Here is a 22,696-nt window from a genome sequence, read left to right as displayed (position 1 = left end):
ACACAGCCATGCATGCACCTTGCATAAAATTATGACAGTGCATATCATTTAAATAGAAACACTTTAAAAATAGAAAATTTTGTATCATAGAATCAGAGTTGCTCTCAGGTTGGTATTAAGCATGGTTAAAGAAAACCTAAATCAGATGAGCATTCACAAACTGATTCTAAGAATGTGTCATTAATACACAGGAAGAAATGCTTAAGTTAAAAGTTATGTTCTCTTCTCTCATATGGAATTTCTCTGATATTTGTCTAAAACCCTGAACTATATCAACATAAGTGATCTTACAAGAATCCAGAAAGTGTAACTCTTGATATCTCAGGATAAACAAGCTTCTTCATCTCAACAAATAATGAGATGAAGTGTGTGTGTGTGTGTGTGTGCGCACGTGCATGTGTGTATATGTATGTGTGTGTGTGTATGTGCGTGCACACACACATGCATGTGGTAGTGTGTTATATGTGGAATGGGTTTGAATGTCTACATATGAATATTTTTCATGAGTTCATCTGTGGTAATATGAATATGATTATTCAGTTTAAGCACTTGTAGATCTATCTCCATGAAGAAATGTGAGAACATAGCAGAGGTGATGAAAGAAGGAGAGATGAATGTTTTATGCATGTATGTAACTTACTAGTTTAAAGGAGCAGATGTAGTAGAAAACATCAGCAACAGAAAAAAGTATGTCTGAGAGCAAAATAACTTCATAAAGAATCAGCAATTGATCAAGGTAGAAATATTAGTAGTTGTTCAAAGAAGAACAAATGCTACTTGAGAATTGAATCTAATGCTGTAATTACACATTTATTCTTTTTTTCTCCATAGCCTTGAAATCTGTATTTGATACAAAGTTTTTAGTATAACAGCATCACATCATTACACCATCAATGGATACATAGTAATGTGTCTATTAATGGCTATTAATTAACCCTAAACTTACAAAAAATTGTGTGTTAAATGATGGAATGTATGTGAGTGTCTACTGAAATACTACATCATTATATCAGGGTGTGTAGCAGTTGGTAACAAAATGTGTGTAAAACAAATAATCCCACTAAATTGTGATGTTAATGTAAAATTAACAAAAAATACCTGTATTTACAAATTTTCATATTACTCACATAAGCCAATACTTATTATTGCCTTTATCTGATAACCTGCGCTTACTTTTCTTAGTTCCCTTTCTCATCATCATCTTGCTCCTTCTACTTTCTCACCCATTCTGACACATCTAATATCTTTCTTCTTTGCTCTTAGCCTTCCCTTAGGTCACTTGAACAGGGTCCATACACATTATATTACTGAGTACTCTAGTGTTGGTAGCATGAGAAAATGCACCATCTGTAGAGGGTGTTGGCAAAGGCATCCAACTGTAGAAACCAAGCCAAATGATATACACAAGCATCAGCCTTTATAAGCAGTAGATCCCAAAATGAAATGATTCAGATAGTGACAACCCATTCAACCTATGACAGAAACTACTGATGTGTACTCACTGAAAAAATTAATGGGGAAATTTACATTTAACATTTTACATGAGTCTGTTGAAAACCTGCTAAACGATCTTGAGGTTAAGGAACAGTGAGCACATCTGGAGATTTTTGATTTTATGTATATTGAATATGTTATTGTACTGCTGTTTGCTATTAAACAATAGTTATAACTGTAATCAATGAAGGAAACAGAATATATATATATATATATATATATATATATATATATATATTAAAACAGAAAACTGAAAAAGTTTTGGTATTACTTACTCTATATTACATGTTTAGGATATTGTTTTCTTCAGACTCTATATGTTCTGAATTCAAATCCCACCAAGGTCAATTTTGTTATTCATCCTTTCAGAATAACATGAAGAACCAGTTAAGTAGTGGGATTAATGGTATATCAACTAACTAACCTTCTTCCCTCAAAATTTCTGGGCTTGTGTCTAAATCTGCAACCCTGCTGAGGTCAACTTTATCTTTCCTTTTGGGGTTTATAAAATAAGGAGCAGTAGGGTACTGGAGTTGATGTAATTGACTATCTCCTCCCCATCCACACCAAAAATTTCAGGCCCTGTGCCTATAGTAGAAAGGATTATTTATGAATAAGTTTACATGTACCTCTCTCTTTCTATGTATCAATTAAATGTGAACCCAACACCCTAACCTCTAGTAACATGGCTTAGAGATCAGCATTCAAAGCAGAGACCTCACTCTCCAGTGGGCCCTCTTCGCAACCCTCACACAAACCAGATCACTGACGACCCCAAGGAATGCGCAGAACTCATTGCCGAGTGCTATGCAAACATATTCACTGTTGAAAGTCAAAATGTACCATCTTCACCATCACTAACAGCAAACTCCATAACAACTATGGAATTTACACCTGCAATGCTGCGACGTCACCTTCAAAATAAGCGCAACTATGCCTCCCCTGGTCTCGATGGAGTTACATACCTGCTTCTCAAATGTGGCAGGCACTTCCTTTTACACCAGCTTTCTATTTTCTTCCAGTACTGTCTCAACAATGGTGCTACTCCAGAGCAGTGGAAAACTGCCAGTGTCATTCCTCTGTTCAAAAAGGGCGACCGCACATCACCTGTCAACTATCGCCCAGTCAGTCTCACTAGCTGTATTGCAAAACTGATGGAATCGTGTGTCAGAGAAACACTCTGGAACTTCTGGAGCTCTCACAGTCTCATCCGACCCTCACAATATGGATTTGTCCCTAACTCCAGCTGCAGTGACCAGCTTGTCGAGTTCCTTGAGGACATTACTCAGATTACTGACAGTGGCTCATGGGTGGATGTTGTCTACCTTGACTTTGCTAAGGCTTTCAACTCTGTGCCACACAAAAGGCTTATGGTGAAACTCTCTGCAATGGGTGTGGGGGATGACCTTTTTAACTGGTTGAAATCCTTCGTCCTCAGCCGAAAGGAGGTAGTCACAGTTCTAGGACAGCACTCTACACCATATGAGATGTCATCGGGTGTACCACAGGGATCTGTCCTTGGCCCCCTCTTGTTTGTGGCATACATTAACGACATAGATGCCAATTTAAAGAATGCCACAGTATTGAAATATGCAGACGACATCAAACTGTACCTTGAAATCAAGAGGACAGATCCTGATATCTACAACTCTTTCCTGCAATCAGACCTAGACACAATGCAGCAATGGATCACAGACTGGCAACTGAAACTGGCTGTGGACAAGTGCACCACCATGCATTTTGGGAGAAAAAACCCTGCGTTCACATACTCCCTCCACAACACTGATATCAAGAAATCCTCTTGCGAGCGTGACCTAGGCATCACTGTCAGCAGTGATCTGCGTTGGTCAAAGCATATCTCTAAGATTGTCAGGAAGGCCGAGGGTGTCTTGGCATCACTCAGCAGGTCTTTTGTTAGCCGCTCTCCAGCCATCTATTTAAAACTGTATACAGCTATGGTACGACCACACTTGGAATTCGCATCATCAGTTTGGAACCCCTATCTTGCACAGAACATTGACCTCCTGGAATCTGTCCAGAGACGTGCAACCAAACGCATACCCTCCATCAGACACCTACCATATTCTGAGCGCCTTGTTTCCCTGGGCATGGATTCACTGAAGCTCCGGCGTTTGGCGACGGACTTGGTAAACACCCACAAAGTTATCAACCACCTCACCAACAACAACACTGAACACCTTTTTGATCTCCATGTGTCTAACACACGTGGACATGCCTACAAAGTCAGAAAACAATACAGCTCCCATGACTTTCGGAAACATTTTTTCACGCTCAGAGTTGCTGAAGCATGGAATAAACTGCCTGCGTCAGTTGTTGACTGCCATGACACTGCATCTTTTAAGGCCCTCATGCTTTCCGAAATCCGCCGAAACTTCACCTGATTATATATACACTTTAGATGAGTTGTAGTGCACCTGAGCACTGTACACAATTATTATTATTATTATTATTATTATTATTTATTATATGTCGGGCTCATGGTTGTAAATTCATCAGTTCAATTTTCAAATGGGGTAGCTATGTTGTGTCTTTCAGTAAGGCACCATATTTCACATTACAGCTCCTGTCCACTCAACTGAAACTAAGTATCTACAACAGGAGCTGAGGGTCAACCTTGTGACAAACTTGTTTCCCATCCAGAGGGTAGAGGAGTTTTATACTCTCAGTTGCTTATATGTCTCATAAATTGGGATAACCTCCAGTCTAAATGAATCTGTAGGTTTGAGATGGATTAACTAATTTTTAATGAATGAATGTTAAATGTATATAATATACAAATGTGTTTTTCCACAATTCCACATTTCATATATTTTTTTCTTTTATTCTATTACTTATTACAGTCATTTGATTGTGGCCATGCTGGAGTACTACCACAAAGAGTTTTAATTGAGCAAATCGACCCCAGGACTTATTTTTTTAAAGCCTATTACTTATTCTATTATCTCTTTTGCTGAACTACTAAGTTATGGGGACATAAATACACCAACACTGGTTGTCAAGCAATGAATGGGGGCAAAAACAGACGCAAAGATATGCACACAGATACACACACACACACACACACACATATATGATGGGCTTCTTTCAGTTTCCCTTCACCAAATCACTCACAAAGCTTTGGGTAGCCCAAGGTTATAGTAGAAGACACTTTCCCAAGGTGCCATACAGTGGGACTGAACCTGGAAGCATGTGGTTGGGAAGCAAGCTTCTTACCATACAGCTACATTTCAATAAAATTGAAATAATAATAAGTGAAATATGTTTGAAAATAATATTAGACATATGTAAAATAAAATACAATTAGGAAAGTAGAGAAAAAAGACATGTTCTTTATTTGGAATTGACCCAGGCATCTGCAGACCAAGCATCTATGGTGCTATTTCATGGTTTATTTTATTTTTATTGGGAAACATTCTCATCTATACTTCAAATCAAGGTACAACATTTTACATTCATCAGCTGACAATAAACACATTACCAGTGAACAGTTGAGTTACTGAGTAAATTTCTAGATGAATCATGATCAAATAAACTCTAAGGAAGCAGAAAAACACGCTTACTTCCAGGAAGGATGAGGTAATATCCTCATAGTGAAATGCTTAGCATGCTTGCCTGGACACAAAAGATATCCGGTTCAATTCCCTCCAGGGAGGCAAATTAAAAAACTTTTTCTTTCTTTTGAAAGTATTGTTTACATATGTATGTTTATATATATGTATGTGTATATATATATATATATATATATATATATATATAATATATATATATATATATATATATATATATATAGATAGATATATATATAGATATATATATATATATGTACATACATATGCATATATACAGACATGTATATACACATATAAGTATACTTGTGTATGTTAAATGCATGTTTTTGAATGTGATTGTAATTTCAAAATGAAACAAAAAACACTAAAACGTGTTTCTCTAAGTAAACAGATTTTTCATAAAATAAATTTAGTCAAGGTCGAAGGGATGGGGGAATAAATAAAACTACTGAGTGACTAGAAGTGTCAGAATTATAATTTTTTTTTTTTTTGCTTGTTTACCTTTTTAACATATTCATTACAAATTAATGATAATTTTCTTTCTCAAATACTAACTTGACAGCTTCTAGTACATTTTGGGTAACATAGGTTGGTTTCTTCAGTTCACTGTCAAGTACAAAGTCTCGGTGATTATGGTTTGAGATTTCTTTTCCTCCATATGTTACAAAATCACTGTCAGTTGTGTACACTCCAGTACAGACAAGTATTGACACAGATTTGTCAGTAAGGATAATACTTTCATCTGTCCCTGAAGACATCAGATCTATTACGGTGTCCTCAGTGTCCATCAGTTCGTCAACACTGGACATGTCCGAGTTGATACTAGAATTAGTCGTGTTGGCTAACTGCTGAACCTTTTTGGCTTGTTTTCTTTGTTTTGCAGATCGAGAATGCAGATATCGGTTATATAGATTCCCTCCATATATGTCAGTCTCTGGGTTATCTCTGCAAAAAATGAAATATATTTATCAATATGTTTTCAATATACATTTTGAAAATAATATGAAGATAGATTAAAACAATTAACCTTTTCTATTTTAAAAATGAATTTGCTTTCTTATACTGACACAAATTGTTACATTTATAGTCAAAGGGGGTGAGATTGTATAATGTTCATGTTTCGCAAAGGCAAGAGTAATATAAATGAAGTGAAATGACTTCATCACAAAGAGTCCTTCCTCTTCAAGGTCAGAAAATACTTCATCCCTCAACATTTACAAACCCTCTACAAAGCTCAGGTATGACCCACAATGTAATACTGCTCTCACATCTGGGATGCTGCTCTATATATACACAGACATTCAACACATTTCAATCTCTGGTTCACAAATCTGTTGTCATTTTTTTCCCCTTTCAGTCTTTTCTACTGCTACTACTGTGGCCTCTGTTTGCCAAAGCTATCTGATCTTAAACCATCTCTTCTTGACTCATTTGATTCTTCTCGTCCCCCATATCATGATTCTAACCTCAGGTCTTACATTAACCACTCTGTTTAGTCCTTCTCTAAATGCTGGACCTCTGGAATTCCCTTTTTTGCCTATGTCTTTCTGGTAGCTGTCAACTTTAAATATTCAAGAGGAGCATTAACTATGTTGATCTCAATAATCTCAAAGAGCCTTCAAAGGTCATCAGTACAGCTCCTTCTTCCTGACCAAGCTAATAAAAAAATGCAAGAATCAAAAGCAAGTCACTAATAAATAAATTCTACCTCACAACAATGACCATAACACTATATAATAGAATATCAATTTCTAACTTTTGCACAAGGTCACAAGGAAGGATTATAGTGACTTGAACTGGTCCCAGTACATGTCTTGCAATACTGGGGAAATGAAAGTAAAATTAATTTTAGTGGAATGTGTACTGTAAATTATGAAGACGGTACAGTTAGACATATTTTCTCTATCACTTTGCTACCATTTGTCTTACAAAATATGAATATTATAAATACTGTAAAATACAAGATACTTTTCCATGACTATATATAAATCATAGTATGAACTTTAAAAAATCATGTTTTGATATTTTCATTTTATTTATTACTATTATCAGTAAGTGCTGTGGAATGCTGAGGACAACTACAATGCTAATAATGTTAAGCAGCAGAGAGATGTCCCTACTGAATAAGATGTCAGTCTGTTACAGGTTTTGAGAGGTTTGATCTGAGCACTGCAATTTTAAAAAGATAAAAGCAGCCTAATTCCTTGCACCTGATTGCATACAATGCTGTATTGTATCTCTTCATATTTACATTTATTTAGATCTAACCATTGGCTTGTGACAGTGCATTACCAATAAACAAATATGAATAGCTGGTCCTTCAATCCACCAGCTAGTTACCTCTTACAACACACCTACCTATAACTCTCAACAAAAGTATTCCTAGAATGAAACTTCATTTCTTTGGCAGTAAAGACAAAGTTTTTAAATCTTTGGTAGTCAAATGATTTTATCTCTTGTAACTTCTCAGCTTCGATCATTTTAATGGTGAACATGTTAATAATGTTGATTCCAGTCAAGTGATGCATTTGTTGCAACTTCATTAAAATATAACCAGCTGGCTCTGCACTTCTATTGTTTTTTTGTGCTATAAGTACAATAATGGAGTTTGCTTCATTAACTTTTAATATAACTATATCCCACCCAAGCCCATCTCTTGCATTCAATCCCTCTACTATATATTGCTTAATACTGTACCTTTATGGAACTTCCATGACTACTATTGCCTCCAGACACTAACCTCTCACATGTAACAGATAAAGGTTAACTGCAGTTATTTGTATCATTGAGTCACCTGATCTAGGATGGACTAAACACTATGAGCACTATCCCAACTTTTCTAAGAGAAGGAATCTTTATGTAGTTGTTTGATCAGTTAGAAATAGTGGGTTTCAAATTTTGGCACAAGGCCAGCAGTTTCAGTGGTGGGGGTAAGTTGATTACATCGACCTAGTTTTCAATTGGTAATTATTTTAACAACCCCAAAAGGGATGAAAAGTAAAGTTGACCTTGGCAGAATTTAAATCCAGAATGTAAAGACAGACAAATGCCACTAAGCATTTTGTCAAGCATTCTAACAATTCTGCCAGCTTGCTGCCTTGATCAGTTAGAAATAATAGCCCATCACTTTCCTGATCACATCCTTCTATTTTAGAAACAGAATGACACACGAGATAATGTTCTTGAGATACAAAAAGATGGTATGTTCACTGTCCTTAGAGTAAAACAACAACTATTAAAAATACAACAAAAACAATCCTAATCCACCCCCATTAAATAACCTGTGACACAGTTGTAGACTGACCCAATGCAGTAGATTGTCTGCACTCCATTGATACCTATGCTCTGGGCCTGGAGACTCAGCAGGTAGTCAGCATGATGGTAGGTAATTTCACTAGGTTTGCCAATCAATGCTGTGTATTTCAATTCACGTCCAGTAACTTTCTGAAAGGGAAAAGTTTACATGATTAGGTGTCATTAGAGAGAATTTCAAAACAAACAAAATAAATATGTATATAAAATTTAAAATATAAACAACATTAACAGAATGGGAAGATGTTTTTTTTCTTCCTTTTATCTTTTAATTTTTTTATATTTTACAATCTCAACATGAAAGAGGGATCAACACATTAGACACACTATACCCATCTATATTTTTTAGTGTATAAATTATATTTTGTTGTTATTGTGGTAGTCACAGAAGATGGCTTGTTTTAAAATAGTATGACCTAATTATTACTGGTATGAACAAAGAAATTTGCAAAAAAGGAACTAACTATTAAGAAAAAAGAGAACTAATAAAAGGAATCGAACAAAACAATATGGTTAAGTGAAATAGGAAAAATAAAAACAAAAACAAAGGAATGTATGGTGTGATATACTGATCTAGGGACAGCAGACAAATATACTAACACTACTATAAGACATAACAGAGTCATACATTAAACTAAACTGACAACAGACAGATGTGTTTCAGTCAGGACAGTCAATATATTGTTTGTTACATGAGAATGGATATATTGATAAATATATCTAACTTAAAACTGATATATATATATATATATATATTATATATATATATATATATATATATATATATATATATCATTGTAAGAACAGAAACAACTGGCAAAATACATTGTAGTAAGTTTACTATTAAGGATAAAAGACACTATACGCACACACACACACACACACACAAGCACAAACACATACACATAAAACTCTCTAAGTTTACACACTAAACAGAAACATCTTGAATTAAATAAATCTTATATTCATTAGATACATTTTGAAAAACAGATTTCATACAAAAGAGGAAAATATGTTGAATTATTACAATATAGTTTATTGCATACAGAATTATTATAATACAGCTTATTATTGTGATATTGTTTTATTTCACATTTAATTGAACTTGTTGGAAAAAAGGAAATAATTATCTCAAGTTTTACATAATTTGGATACCTATGATACATATTTAATGAAACCGTACGTACATACATACATACATACATACATGCATACATACATTCACACATACATACATACATACATACATATGTCATGCACCAGCCTGCCCCACAGAAGCTGTATGTGAAACCAACTATCTTTGTTGAAGGAGAAATCCTGAAGGTGGTTGATAAGTACCTCAGCAGCACGTTCTAGATCTGTGAACAATGACGAAGTTAACACATGTATCAATGGGGGAGGGGCAACATCTGACTGGCTGCATGAATCAGTGTGAGGAAGGGACAGACATTAGGCTGGCCACTAAGCTGAAGATGTACTGAGCAGTTGTACTGCCAGTGTGAGATTAGGCTGGTTTACCAACTGCCTGAGAAAGCTGTTGAAAATCACCTGGCAAGACAAGGTCCCAGACATGGAGGTCTTCTACCAAGCTGATCTGCAAATTATTTATACATTGCTGGGGAGAACACAAGTCAGATGGGCAAGTCACCTTGTGCAAATACCTGACATACATCTCCCCAAGAGACTGTTTTACAGCGAACTGGTGAAAGGCAAGTGCATGCAAGGTGAATAGAAAAAGCACTTCAAGGATATGTTTAAAGCCTCACTGAAGAGCTTTGAGATCAACCCTGACACCTGGAAATGTAAGCACAAGACTTCCCAGCTTGGTGAAGCTGCACCAACAGAGGTACACCTACAAACAGAACATGATTGCAGGGGCACAAAGAAAACATGAACTATGCAAGTTCAGAGCGAATTCCTTGCCTTCAGTCACAACAGATCACTAGTGCCCGACATGCAACAGACCCTTATGAGCATGAGTTGGATTGATTGGTCACAGTGGACACACCATGCCCAATCTTCTTCTCCTGTGTGATGTCCTTGCTCATCATTGACAGTGATAGGTGAACTAATAATATATATATATATATATATATATATACTAATATTTGCAAATTGATTTAAGAAAAGAAATTACAATATTCACTCCATTAAACTTCAAAACTAAGGAATTATAAATTTGTTAAGATATTCAGGAATAAGTATCACTAAGATATTTTCCTAATTCATATTGTAATTACTAGGTCATTGCCTGTTGTTATGCTGTTGGTAAAAATATTTGTTAATCATGCAAGTACCTTCATAAATTGTTCAAAGTGAAAGAATTTTTTTAAAGTCTGTGTTGTGTTGTCTGTATATGGAAAGACACAGAAAAACAGACACACACACACAAACAACAAATATATATATATATATGTATGTATGTGCATGTGTGTGTGTGTATTATATACATATAGCCATCTTTTGAAGTACGTGTTGTGTTGACAGACTTGCACTTAAAATTCTGGCATTTTTAATCAAAACTTGTTAGTTACTATGGTGACAATACTACCTCTCTCTCTCTATATATATATATATATATCTCAACAACTTTTTCTCCTTTCCTTCTATTCAAAATGAAAGTCTTTTTTTAAAGTTCGTGTTGCATTGTCTATATGTTGAAAAACACAGAAACACACACACACAACGAAAAAAAAAACAACTCAATATATTATATATATACATATAATCTTTTTTAGAAGTGCTGTGTTGTATTGACACACTTGCACTAAAAATTCCTGCATTTCAAATCAAAACTTGTTAGTTACTATGGTGACAACACTAATCTGTCTGTCTAACCATCTATCTTTCACACATACACAGTCTCTCACACTGTATTTCTTTCTCAACAACTTTTCTTCTCCTCTTCTATGCTGTGACAGACAGCCAGATGGAGATTTGCTTCTCTTTTATAATATAAGATGTAAACAATTTATGTGTGAGTAAATATCCTTCTAAGAATGTATTTGTAGATATTAACTGAGAACAAACAAATAAGGAAGTAAAACAAATACACAAAATAGTGAGTACCAACTGAAGACTGTTGAAGTACAAAAGCCCTTAATAGCTTTAAACTTGTGCATATTTCATGTCAAATTTCTAACAGTCACTTTTCTGATATTTAAGAAAGTAAGAAAAATCTATAAACAAATAGTTTCTTTAGGTTATTTAAAAGAATTGTAAATGTAAAATAATCCAATTGAAAAACTTGCCAGAGACAAAGCAGTATACATGTAGTTTTCTGGAAATCAAAGAATAAACTCTATCAATCACATTATGCAGCTATATCTAAAGAGTCACCTTCAGTGAATCAGAATTTCTAGAAATGTCCAGTTTACAAGGCATGCCACTTTTTACTTTCTGTCGTGATTTTTTTCTATAATTTTTATTGAAAAAATTTTTGTCTCAAAGAATACAAACTGATAATTAAACTAGAAGCAATAAATATAACTTTTGGTTTATGACTATTCAACCATTCTGGGACATACATTTTATATATAGTGTTATGAAGTGTTATGAAACATTAAAAAAAATCAGTAAAGCAACATAAATAAATAATCAACAAAACAAAAGATAACAAATTCTATGAAAATATGAAACAATTATTACAAAATGTGATCGATCAATTTTATGGTAATTCAATGAACACTAAAACAAATTATTAACTTTGACTAATTAATCTTAATTATTTTTTCTTTTATCAAACTACTTATATATAATTATATATGTGTGTGTGTCTGTACATATACATATACACACAAACACATGTAAGTATATATATATGTGTGCATGTGTGTGTGCATGTATGTCAATATTATGTGTATGTATGTATATTTTGAATTTGTTTTGCAAGATTTTTCATGCATCTTGAAATCTTGTCAAAACAGATAATAATTTTGTCCAATATGAAACATGAAACACATGCATTGGTTCTAGTTCACTTCTTTTTATTATTATTCACCAATTAGATAGCCAATTAACCAATTTACTAATCGATTACTTGATTAATTGTTCAATCAATTAATCATTTAGCTGGCTTGTCAGAGTCCTTTCATTGCTATTCATGACCTCACTAATGACATGCTCTCATTACTTCAGGTTTGTCTTTTGTCTCATATGCATGTATGTATGCATACATATCATATATACATACATATATATATACATATATATATATACATACATATATACATACATATATACATATAAATACATATATACATACACACACACACACACAATCACCATCATCATCCTAGAAACAGACCTAGTGTAAAGAGGGCATGTGATTTGTGAGGTTTTTAAATAGAAACAAACATTCACAAACCAGCTGATAGACTGATTGATCAATTAATGAAGCAATCAATAAACTAACTGGTTAATTAGCTGACTAATAATTGTTTCTAGTTTAGGTACAAGGCCATTGATTTTGTTGGGAGGAGGGTTATTCAATACCATTGACTCTGAAAGGATAAAAGACAAAGTTGACCTCAGCGGGGTTTGAAATCAGAATGTAAAGTGCTGTAACTAAATACTGCAAGGCATTTTGGCCTATGTACTAAATGACTCTGCACCAATTTACTATTATGATTAGTTATACAAAGAATGATAAAAAGAGATGAAAGAAATAAAACCATTACATGTGTTTCTGATGGCAAGATGATTTTCCCAAGAGACAGCATATATATATATTACACACACACACATCTGTATATGCATATATACATACATATCATCCTTTCAATGCTTTAACAGTCACATTTCCATGCTTACTTGGGTCAGATGAAATTCAGTGAGGCAGATTTTCTACACCCTAACATTCTTCCTGTCATTAACTTTCACCTGTCTCCCAGCAAGGTAATATTTCCCCTAGTGCTTCAAACATGAACAACACAATGGCTGGTCATGTTTTCATAGAAGATTGCAAATGAATAACATTGCTTCTTGTAAATGTTTATTTGAAATTACAATGACATGAGGATATACATACATGCAAATGCATATATACAGTAAGTTTCTTGCAGTTTCAACTGAACAGTTGCTTGCAGGCAAAGGTCTCTTACACATGTCCAGATATACAAGTATTATGAAGCACTTTTGCAGATTACCTCAATGATGATGAAAGACAATGACTTTATCATTGTAGTTGATGATTTTAACACACATGTTGGACAAAACTAATGGATTCCAAGATGTACACAGAGGCAATACCTATTTTATAGAAATGAAAAAGGAACAAGATTGCTGGAGTTCTGTGAAGCAAATGACTTTATTATCTGCAACAATAATTTCAGGAAACCAGCCAACCACCTGATCACCTATTAATATGATAGATGGACACACATGCTCTCCAGAAAACAAGGTAGATGGTTTGTTACAAATGTGAAGTAATTTTCCTGGTGAAGAATGTATAATCTAATATAGGTTGGTGATTAGTGACTTTAGACTTAGAGCTAGAAGGACTCAGAAATACAAACCAGTCTGGAAATAAAAGATATGAAAATTTAATGGCCCATTGAAGAGTAGAAATTTGGAGAAATACTAATTAAAACATTTGATGGAAAGACAAAAGAAACAAACACATAGCATACAGGGCAACTGAAAATTTCTATGGGACAATCTGTTGAAGGCTAAAACCCTGATCTGAGGCTGGTGCAAAGTTCCAACCAAACTATGGGCAATGTAGTAGTGGGACAGTGAGGTAGTTTTCTTCTGTCATCATCTATCTGCTATCCACCCTCTTGGTCATATTGTACTGAGGGATCAGACCAATATAAAGTAGTGAGGCGGGAGCTAACTTCACTAGTATTAGTGCCACAATAAAATGTACCCAGTATGCTCTATAAACTGGTTAGTGAATGATCAAAAACATCATAGTTAGGAGCATTCTTGTCTTGTCAAGAATATGACATTTCTGGTGCCAGTGCCACAATAAAATTACCCAGTAGACTTTGTAAGGTGGTAGGCAAATTGGTAGAGAAGGCATAAAGTCAACAGGAACTTATAGTCTTTTGGGGGTCATGACAATTTCTATAGTGTTGGTGCCATGTTACATGCACTCAGTGCACTCTGTAAGGTTACTGGTGATAAAAAATGGCATCTGGCCATAGAAGTCATGTGGGAAGGTATTAACTTTGAATAAGAACTGACTTGAATCAAGACAGCTAACCCAAACCAGTTTGGAAAGACTTTAAATGTGCCCGCTGGAAATTGTAATTCTGTGTGTGTTGTATGAGAGAGAGAGAGAGAGTGTGTGTGTGTGTGTGTGAGAGAGAGAGGGGGGGGATCTTGTGTTGTGTGATAATGAATCAGTTGTTCAATCAACTGAATTATCTACTCCTGAACTAACATATAAGTGACTAAGCATTCTCTAGATGCATGCATCCGTAAGATAAATCTAAGGCAGAGTCGGCACCATACAGTGTTTGTGATAAGGCTGTACCTTTTGAATTACAGGTACAATCCATTTGACAGGCTACTATGCAGTTCCTGTTTACTCAAGTTCACTCATGAGATATAGGTCAACCCAAGGTTAGAGAAAATGGTGTTTGTCCATGATTCCATGTAAAGGGGACAGCAAACCTAGGATATAATGGCTACGAAGTTAACTTCTTAAACATTTGGCCACATAATGTTATAACAGAGAATCTTGGGTTGAGTTTTATTATTGCACATGTTTTTGTATTTCAATAATTCTACTAAGAAAAGCATAAATATCACATAATTTGCTTCTCGTGTAAACTGAAATCTTGTGCATATGTATGTATTATTGGTCTAAGTAGATGAATGCAGTTGGTTTTATCCATATATTTAATTCAAAAGCTTATTTCTTTTATGACAAATCATTTTCTATAATAAATACTGTTGAAATATAAATTCTAATCACATGATAAAAGTCTTTGTAAATTTACTCCAGTAAATATTGGAAATTTAATACTGTATTTGATACTAATAATGACATTGATAACAATAATCAATAATAAAATGTAGTATTTTATCAATAAATATCAATATTAACTTAATCCCCCCGCCCCACAAAAAAATGCTCACTCAACAGGTATTTTATTTTTAATTCTTTTCAGTCTTAAAGACAAAGAAAGAATAAGAAATCAATTTATGATTATATTTGTGAAAATAAGCATAACAATTTCCCATGCATTTATTCATTTCTTAGATTTGAAAAAATAGCAAGTCATAAAGACAGGAAAATAGAAACAGAACAAAATTTGTTGCAAGGTAATATAGAACCAAATAACTCAAGAAAAAAATTTCAAGCTTTTAAGTATGTAGCAAGAGTAATTCCATTTGAGTGCAGTGCAGGGACAGAAAACCAAAGGAAGTCATGTTGCACATCTTCACGCACGCATGCATGCACACGTGCGTGCGTGCACACACACACACATGAAGAAATAGGAAAGAAAGAGAGGGAAACATATAAAAAGTTACAGCTACTCTCATAAAAACTAGTATGAAAATAAAATAGCAACAAATGTTTGTGAGAAGCTAGGTAGCTTAACATTATATTTGACCAATGATTTTATCTTTAATGCATGCATGAAACATAATCTTTAATAAGACAGAAACAAACAAAAAAATAATGACATTGAAAAAAATATCTTATATTGCCATGTTTTTTACTAATGTGTTTATCTTGCTTATTTCCTTGTGTCTCAGTTAAAGGCAATGCTGTTTTTCATCAGTGAGCTTCATGAATATTATTTATAAAACAGGTTTTGTTCAGTTATGCCTTGTATGTGAAATAAATATCTGAAATGTTTTTTATTCTCTCTTGTAGCTATTTCTTTTGAGGATAGTTTTTAATTGCATGCTCAGTGATTTGCCTTAAGTTCTAATTTTACCCATACAGTGGATCTGACATATGTAACCAAAACTTCACTTAACTGAAATTATTCATGCAATCAATAAACACTGTTTCTGGGGGTTTTAAAATCTAAAAGCAGGGACAGTAACTCCAGTGATATCAGAAAATAAAGATGATGTAGATGCTTACATATTTCTAGGCAAAGTTATTGTCACAAGAGATTGGTTTTTCTTTTGATTTGCATGAGAATATTTTAAAATTTTACTCTTATTGTTATTTGGATACTATCAGAAACTATTTTGTATGAATATCTTCATCTTATATCATTTAGTTATTTGAGTTTGTATATTGCTCACCTTAGTTAGTGATGCATATGTAAATACGTCTGGCCAAGATTGAATACCTTGACACAAAGCAGAGAAATGGTTTTTGACATTCATGCACAGTCTGTAATTATCTCCTGGCTAAGTCAAAGAAGGAGCCTTTATGTGGTCACTAGATCTGCTAGAAATTGTAACCAAATATTCTTTATTTCACACATTTTACCATCTTAAAAATAGATATATTGATAATGTAATTTGGGATACACAATGTTTGAAAAGATATGCCTCTGATCATAGCTCTACTCAGTCAGGGTTGACCCAGGCTAAATGACAACAGCCATCAGCTAATAACATTTTCGTGTAGTTTCCCATGGGTAAGTTCTGGATATATGTAATATTGATGAAGCTTAATGTTTCTCTTTTAGACAAGAGATTCTAGGTCCCTTATGTCAGTATTATATATTCATCACAGTATTATATATTCATCACCTATGCAGTCCTGCTGGTTACCATCCAAGAAATTTATTTTGACTTTCTTTGGTTATGGTAAATTTTTTACACATTGTTTCTACTATCTATTTAATTTTGGCCTTAATGTTTTATCTTTATTCTCAGATCTCTCAACACAGCCCGCCTTTGTTTCTATCTAGTCATTTCTTTAACATAAGAAAATAGATTTCTTTAGATGTTTCTAAACTAAATATAAACCTTGCCTTAATTTCTGAGATGGTTCTTTTGTAAATCTTACATAAGTTATTTTGTAACAATTTCCTATTTGGATAATTATTTCTCCTTTCATTAATATCAAATCCTAATGTTGGCTACTCAATTATATCATTTTTTTTTTAATGTTTAGAGAGAATAATGAATCATCTTGCAAACAATATTATATTTTCTATTCTTTTACTGATACTGAAACTAGTAATTTATCAGGTCAGCCAGTATGTTTTTCTAATTACTTTCTAGTTAGTATTGAGGAGTTCTCAGAACTAATTTAATTTATTGGCAGTATACTTATTTTTTTCATTTTTAATATATCGTTTTTACTGGCTTTTCTTAATTCCTATGTGTGTGTATCTTTTCTCTTATACTTGTTTCAGTCATTGGACTGTGGCCATGCTAGGGCACTGCCTTGAAGAGTTTAGGCGAACAAATTCACCACAGTACTTATTTTTGTAAGTATGGTCTATTGGTCTCTTTTGCTGAAACTACTAAGTTACAATGATGCAAACAAACCAATGCCAGTTGTCAAGTGGTGGTAGGGACAAATGCAGAGACTCACACACATACACATATATTTGCATCAGCTTGTCATAAATTCAGTTTTACAATCAGTTTCAAAAAGACTGAAGTCATGTACTAGCCTGCTCCTGGAAAGTCTTACATTGAACCACTCCTGACAATCAATTATCAACCTCTCCAAGCTGTAGGGAGATTCACCTACCTTGGAAATACACTGTCAAGAAGTGTTCATATTGATGATGAAGTGAATACAAGGGTAGCAAAAGTCATCTCTACCTTTGGACATCATCATCACAAGATTTGCAAAGGACATGATCTGACCATAAAAACAAAACTTGACAAATACAAGGCTATTGTGATGACTACACTACTTTATGGTTGTGAAACCTGGACAGTTTACCAAAGACATACCAAACAATTTAATCATTTCCACCAAAGGTACCTATGAATAATTCTTAACATTAGGTAGCAGGCTGAAATTCCCAACTCAACTGTGTTCAAGAGAGTTAATATGTTGTGTATATATACCTCCCTGAGCAAATTCCAACTCCTGCTGAGTGGACATGTAGCATGCATGCTACATGTCCACTTCCCAAACAGATCTTTGATGAACTAGTAACTGGGTCTTGGTTACAAGGTGGACCAAAGAAAACATACAGACCAAAAGGAATCAGCCAATGTTTAGAGCTTTGTTTGTTGTTAACAAGAACATAATTGAACTACAATATTTTTCTGTTATTTATTATTATCATTATCATTATTATTATTTATCATTATTTATCATTATTATTTATCATTATTATCAATTACTATTATTATTATTTATTAATCATTATTATTAATTACTATTAATATTATTTATTAATTATTAATCATTATTATTAATTACTATTATTATTATTATCATCATTATTCATCATGATCATGATGATGATGATGATCATCATCATCTTTCAATTCTATTTCCATTCCTTGCCAAGTATCTTCCTGGTACCTAGGGCAGAGAAATGCGCTGTATACATTGGTAGGCCATTAAAATAAACACACTAGATTATTCATTTACAGAGTCATGTGACAGAGAAAAAGGGGAATCTCTCTGTCTTACTGCTTTTTTTTCTTATTCATGCATAGTGATAGCTGCTTCAGAGACAAAGGTTGTCCTATTTTCTATCAGCTATACTATAATGGGTAAGTTCTTTAAGCTGAAGCAGATATTTAGTATTATATGTTTATATGTATTGTGCCTCACTCTTATAGAAAATATGTTGAATGTTTGTAACTGCAAGATTACACAGCTCACTTCTGTGGGCCATGCTGTACAGTTCCTAGCATCCTTTTGTGCATAGCGGTATCACCCCTTTGCCCCTTTGATGGCTGCCAACCTCTTTGAGAATTTTTACTTTTGTTTTTGTGATAGTTGCATTGGGTTGCTGATTTTGGTATCCTGATATGTTCAGTTTCGCTTACAGATTTTTTTGATTAATTTTTTTTAACTAAACAGTTTCAAACTTCACATACTGGTGTAATTTCTCACACAGAATGCACTTTACTTTGAAAACTTTTGACAAAATTTCGTATTTTAGAAGTTGTTGTATTTGGGTAATTTTAACCAATCAATGATGTGTATTCAGTTGAAGAAAGCTACTGTTGTTTGTAATAGTAATTGAAGAGGAACAACTGCTGGGTCATCTCTACTAAATGTCACCACTCTGTTCTATTCATATGTTATCTTTTCTTCTTTTTAGTCAGCACTGTGCATTCCTTACTCTTTCTCTCTCTACTGGCAGAGAGCCACTTCTACACCATCAACTACCAACCAGTGAGTGAACTTGTCACTGCCACTACAATTACCATATTTTCCAGTGCATACACTGCTATTTTTTACCTGGAAAATTAAGTATGCGGCTTATAGAAAGGTGCGCCTAATATGTGTACTTTTTTATAAGTTTCAGGAAGAAAATAATTTGTGTATGGAGATTGCCTGATTCCACTGATTTTTTCAGAGGAAAGGTTGGTTGGTGAACAATGTAAAAGACTATGGCTACAGTACATTGGTGTCTGGAAGAAAACAAAGTATATTTGTTTTGTTTTACTTTCATGTTTTGATAATGTTATTTTTAATCTAATAAAGACTTTTATATTGACGAAATGTGTCTGTTGTTGATTATAATAAGATAAAATCATAACAATAACAATAGTTGTAAGATAAGGCATTTTGAAACCTCATACACATCAACAACAAAAAAGTTAGCTGTGGACCCATAGCTCTATAGGTCTTTTAAACACCAGTGCGTTTTATGTGTGGATAGCATATAATATGCAACACAGGCAGTTAACAAAAAAATCATTGATTGGTTAAAATTATCCAAATACAACTTTAACATGAAATAACTTCTAAAATACCAAATTTTGTCAAAAATGTTCAAAGTAAACTGTGTTCTGTCTGAGACATTCCACCAGTATACAAAGTTTCAAACTGTTTAGTTAAAAAAAAATTATTAAAAAATCTGTGAGCCAAACTGAACAAATCCAAAGTAAAATATTTTAGTTAGTTCTTTTTCTCATAGAAGCTGTAAGTCAATTGGATATTTTGCTTTCAGAGTCTTGTAGGCCACTGTGTCTATCAGGTGGCATTTTGTGCAGTAGTTTTTCTGAAGGTGCTTTGTGCACATCTAACACCTTCACTTTTACCATTCCTGTTTGGGACAGAGGAATGCATCTGTGTACACTTCCATGTTGTTTGGCACAGGTGATAAAGTCAGTGTCACTCCATATTTTTTTCAAGCATTTTTTCACTTGGGTGTGTGACTCTTTATACTCAACAGTTCTTAAGTAACATACACTGTTTTCCTAGCCAATGTGTTGCTATTCTCTAAGACATTTTCAACAGAGGCAGTATCCCCAGAACTCTGGGGGTACTGCCTATGTTGTTTTCTTTTGTCTCTCCAGATGAGCTTTTAAGTCTCTCTCAGGTTTGTTTGTTTATTTTCTGGAGAGACTAATTTAATTATTTTGCATCTCCAGTAAAGGAGCTGGTTTTTGGTGTAAATTGTTGTTTATGCTACTGCTGTTGTTGCAGGTGATTCCAACAACACAATGAATGAGATAGGGGTGGTGCTTTTGGTAGTGGCAGTGGTGGTACTACTGCTGAAAATGATGTTGGTCAATGAATGGAGAGGCAAATGACACTACTGCAGTAGCGGAAACATTGGTAATAGTGGCAGTGTTGTTGTTATTTCTCTTTCTCTCCTTACTCTAGTCATTCGTTTCATTGACATTGTAGGTGTTATTATTGAGTTAATGTTATTGCTACTGTTGCTCCTTCTTTGAAACTGGCAGAGCTGGAAATTCCCTTTCATTAGAAGCAATGAAATGAGAGATCTTATGATGGTTTCACTATTATTGTTTCTGATGGTACTGTTGCTATTATTGTAGTTGTTAATGGTGATGATGGTATTGCACTTTGTGGTGTGGGTGATAAATATTTGAGAAAATGTTTTGAAGAAAATCATACTTTTTCTTTCACAATCAATAACCTTTCATGAACTGCTACAGTGACCATGAAGTTTACTACCCATCACTCTCCTATTTTCAAAACTTTACAATGCTGACATTTTTGTATGATATAGTTGTCTGCTAAGTAGCAGACTAAGAGGTAGCCATAGTTATTTTACAAATAAACTCAAAAGCAAAAAAAAAAAAAAACGAAAAAAATCAAAAAATTGAAATTAAAATATTTTTAAAGAAATTAGATAGAAACAAGTATTAACTTATGGAATGTGTGCAGCTCAGATATGAAAACAACAACCACAATAATAATGGTTCCTAGTTTAGGCACAAGGTCATTAATTTTGATAGGAGTGGGTAATTTGATGCCATCATCCCGGTATTTGACTGGTATTTTTTATTTTATTAACCTCAGAAAAATGAAAGGTAATGCCAACCTTAGCAGGAACTGAATTCAGAACATAAAGAGTTGCAATATCACAAGGCATTTATTCCAATACTCTAACAATTTTCCCATAAGGTCAATAGACGATGGAGAGAATTACAAAGACAGACATAAAGTGAAAGGGTTCACACAGAAAACTCAATGCTAAAAGAATGAAATATAATTATACATAGTATACAAATAATAATTGATGATGATGCAACCTTCCTGATACAAAAGGACCTTCATTTATAGCCAATCAAGAAACCACTTAGATTTAAAATCACTCTAAATACCAAGAGTAAATGTGTTCTATAACTGTCATTCTCCAACCATCAGATGCATTGTTCCTCATACCATTTTTGAGGCTCAGATTTTTCTAAAATTCACTTGAAGACAGCACTTCCTTCTCCATCTTCACCTTCCTTTTCAAATGAAATTTGAAAAAGTTGATGTTGGCTCAACTGATGAAGAAAGTGTTTATCCCTAAACTTTTCAACCTCTTTCACTATAGACACCAGAGGAAAACTCTACCTAGTTAAAGGAAGATGGTAGGGCATTTATCACAATGGATTCAGCTGGTTGTCAGATTTGTCCTGCATGCATTTGTGAGGTTATATCAAACATAGCACCACAAATAAGGCACAGAACAAGTGCATACAGATGGTTTTGTTGCCTTTTGCACATCTCATACAAGCCTGTCTGGTTGTACTTCTGTACTTAATGTCCTTATTTATTCTCTTAACCTGAAACATGAGATGAATAGTAGACAGGGAAATAGGAAAGCTTCAATATTTATTGTGTGAATACTTTTAAGATGCAAACCAGCCACTGTTCCAGGAGATCTATGTTTAAAGGCATTCCAACTATGAAAATCCTCATTTTTTTCTTACTATCTGGGATAAGATATTTCAATGTATTTCTTTTTAAGATGGTAGTGTGT

The 22,696-nt window shown here is 33.8% G+C and overlaps 1 protein-coding gene and 1 long non-coding RNA gene across 2 annotated transcripts in view; one reads left to right on the top strand and one right to left on the bottom strand.

Moving 5' to 3' along the window:
* The first annotated feature begins 206 nt into the window (after positions 1 to 206).
* LOC118765446 lies at positions 207 to 19,542 on the top strand. The gene is made up of 3 exons (XR_005001316.1): positions 207 to 217; positions 10,732 to 10,739; positions 19,406 to 19,542. It is a non-coding gene; the product is annotated as an uncharacterized LOC118765446 (long non-coding RNA).
* Positions 5,562 to 22,696, bottom strand: part of LOC115217353 (haloacid dehalogenase-like hydrolase domain-containing 5) — a 49,562-nt gene continuing 32,427 nt past the window's right edge. The window contains exons 7-8 of the mRNA XM_029787021.2: positions 8,389 to 8,528; positions 5,562 to 6,029 (exon numbers count right to left, since the gene is read on the bottom strand). Of these exons, the coding sequence (XP_029642881.1) occupies positions 5,609 to 6,029; positions 8,389 to 8,528 (561 nt within the window). The 3' untranslated portion in view covers positions 5,562 to 5,608. The remainder of the gene's footprint in view (positions 6,030 to 8,388; positions 8,529 to 22,696) is intronic.

Source organism: Octopus sinensis, linkage group LG11 (assembly GCF_006345805.1).
Source record: "Octopus sinensis linkage group LG11, ASM634580v1, whole genome shotgun sequence".
Taxonomy (NCBI): domain Eukaryota; kingdom Metazoa; phylum Mollusca; class Cephalopoda; order Octopoda; family Octopodidae; genus Octopus; species Octopus sinensis.
The sequence above is the reverse complement of the archived record's forward strand: the minus strand, read 5'-3'. Positions and strand labels throughout refer to the sequence as shown.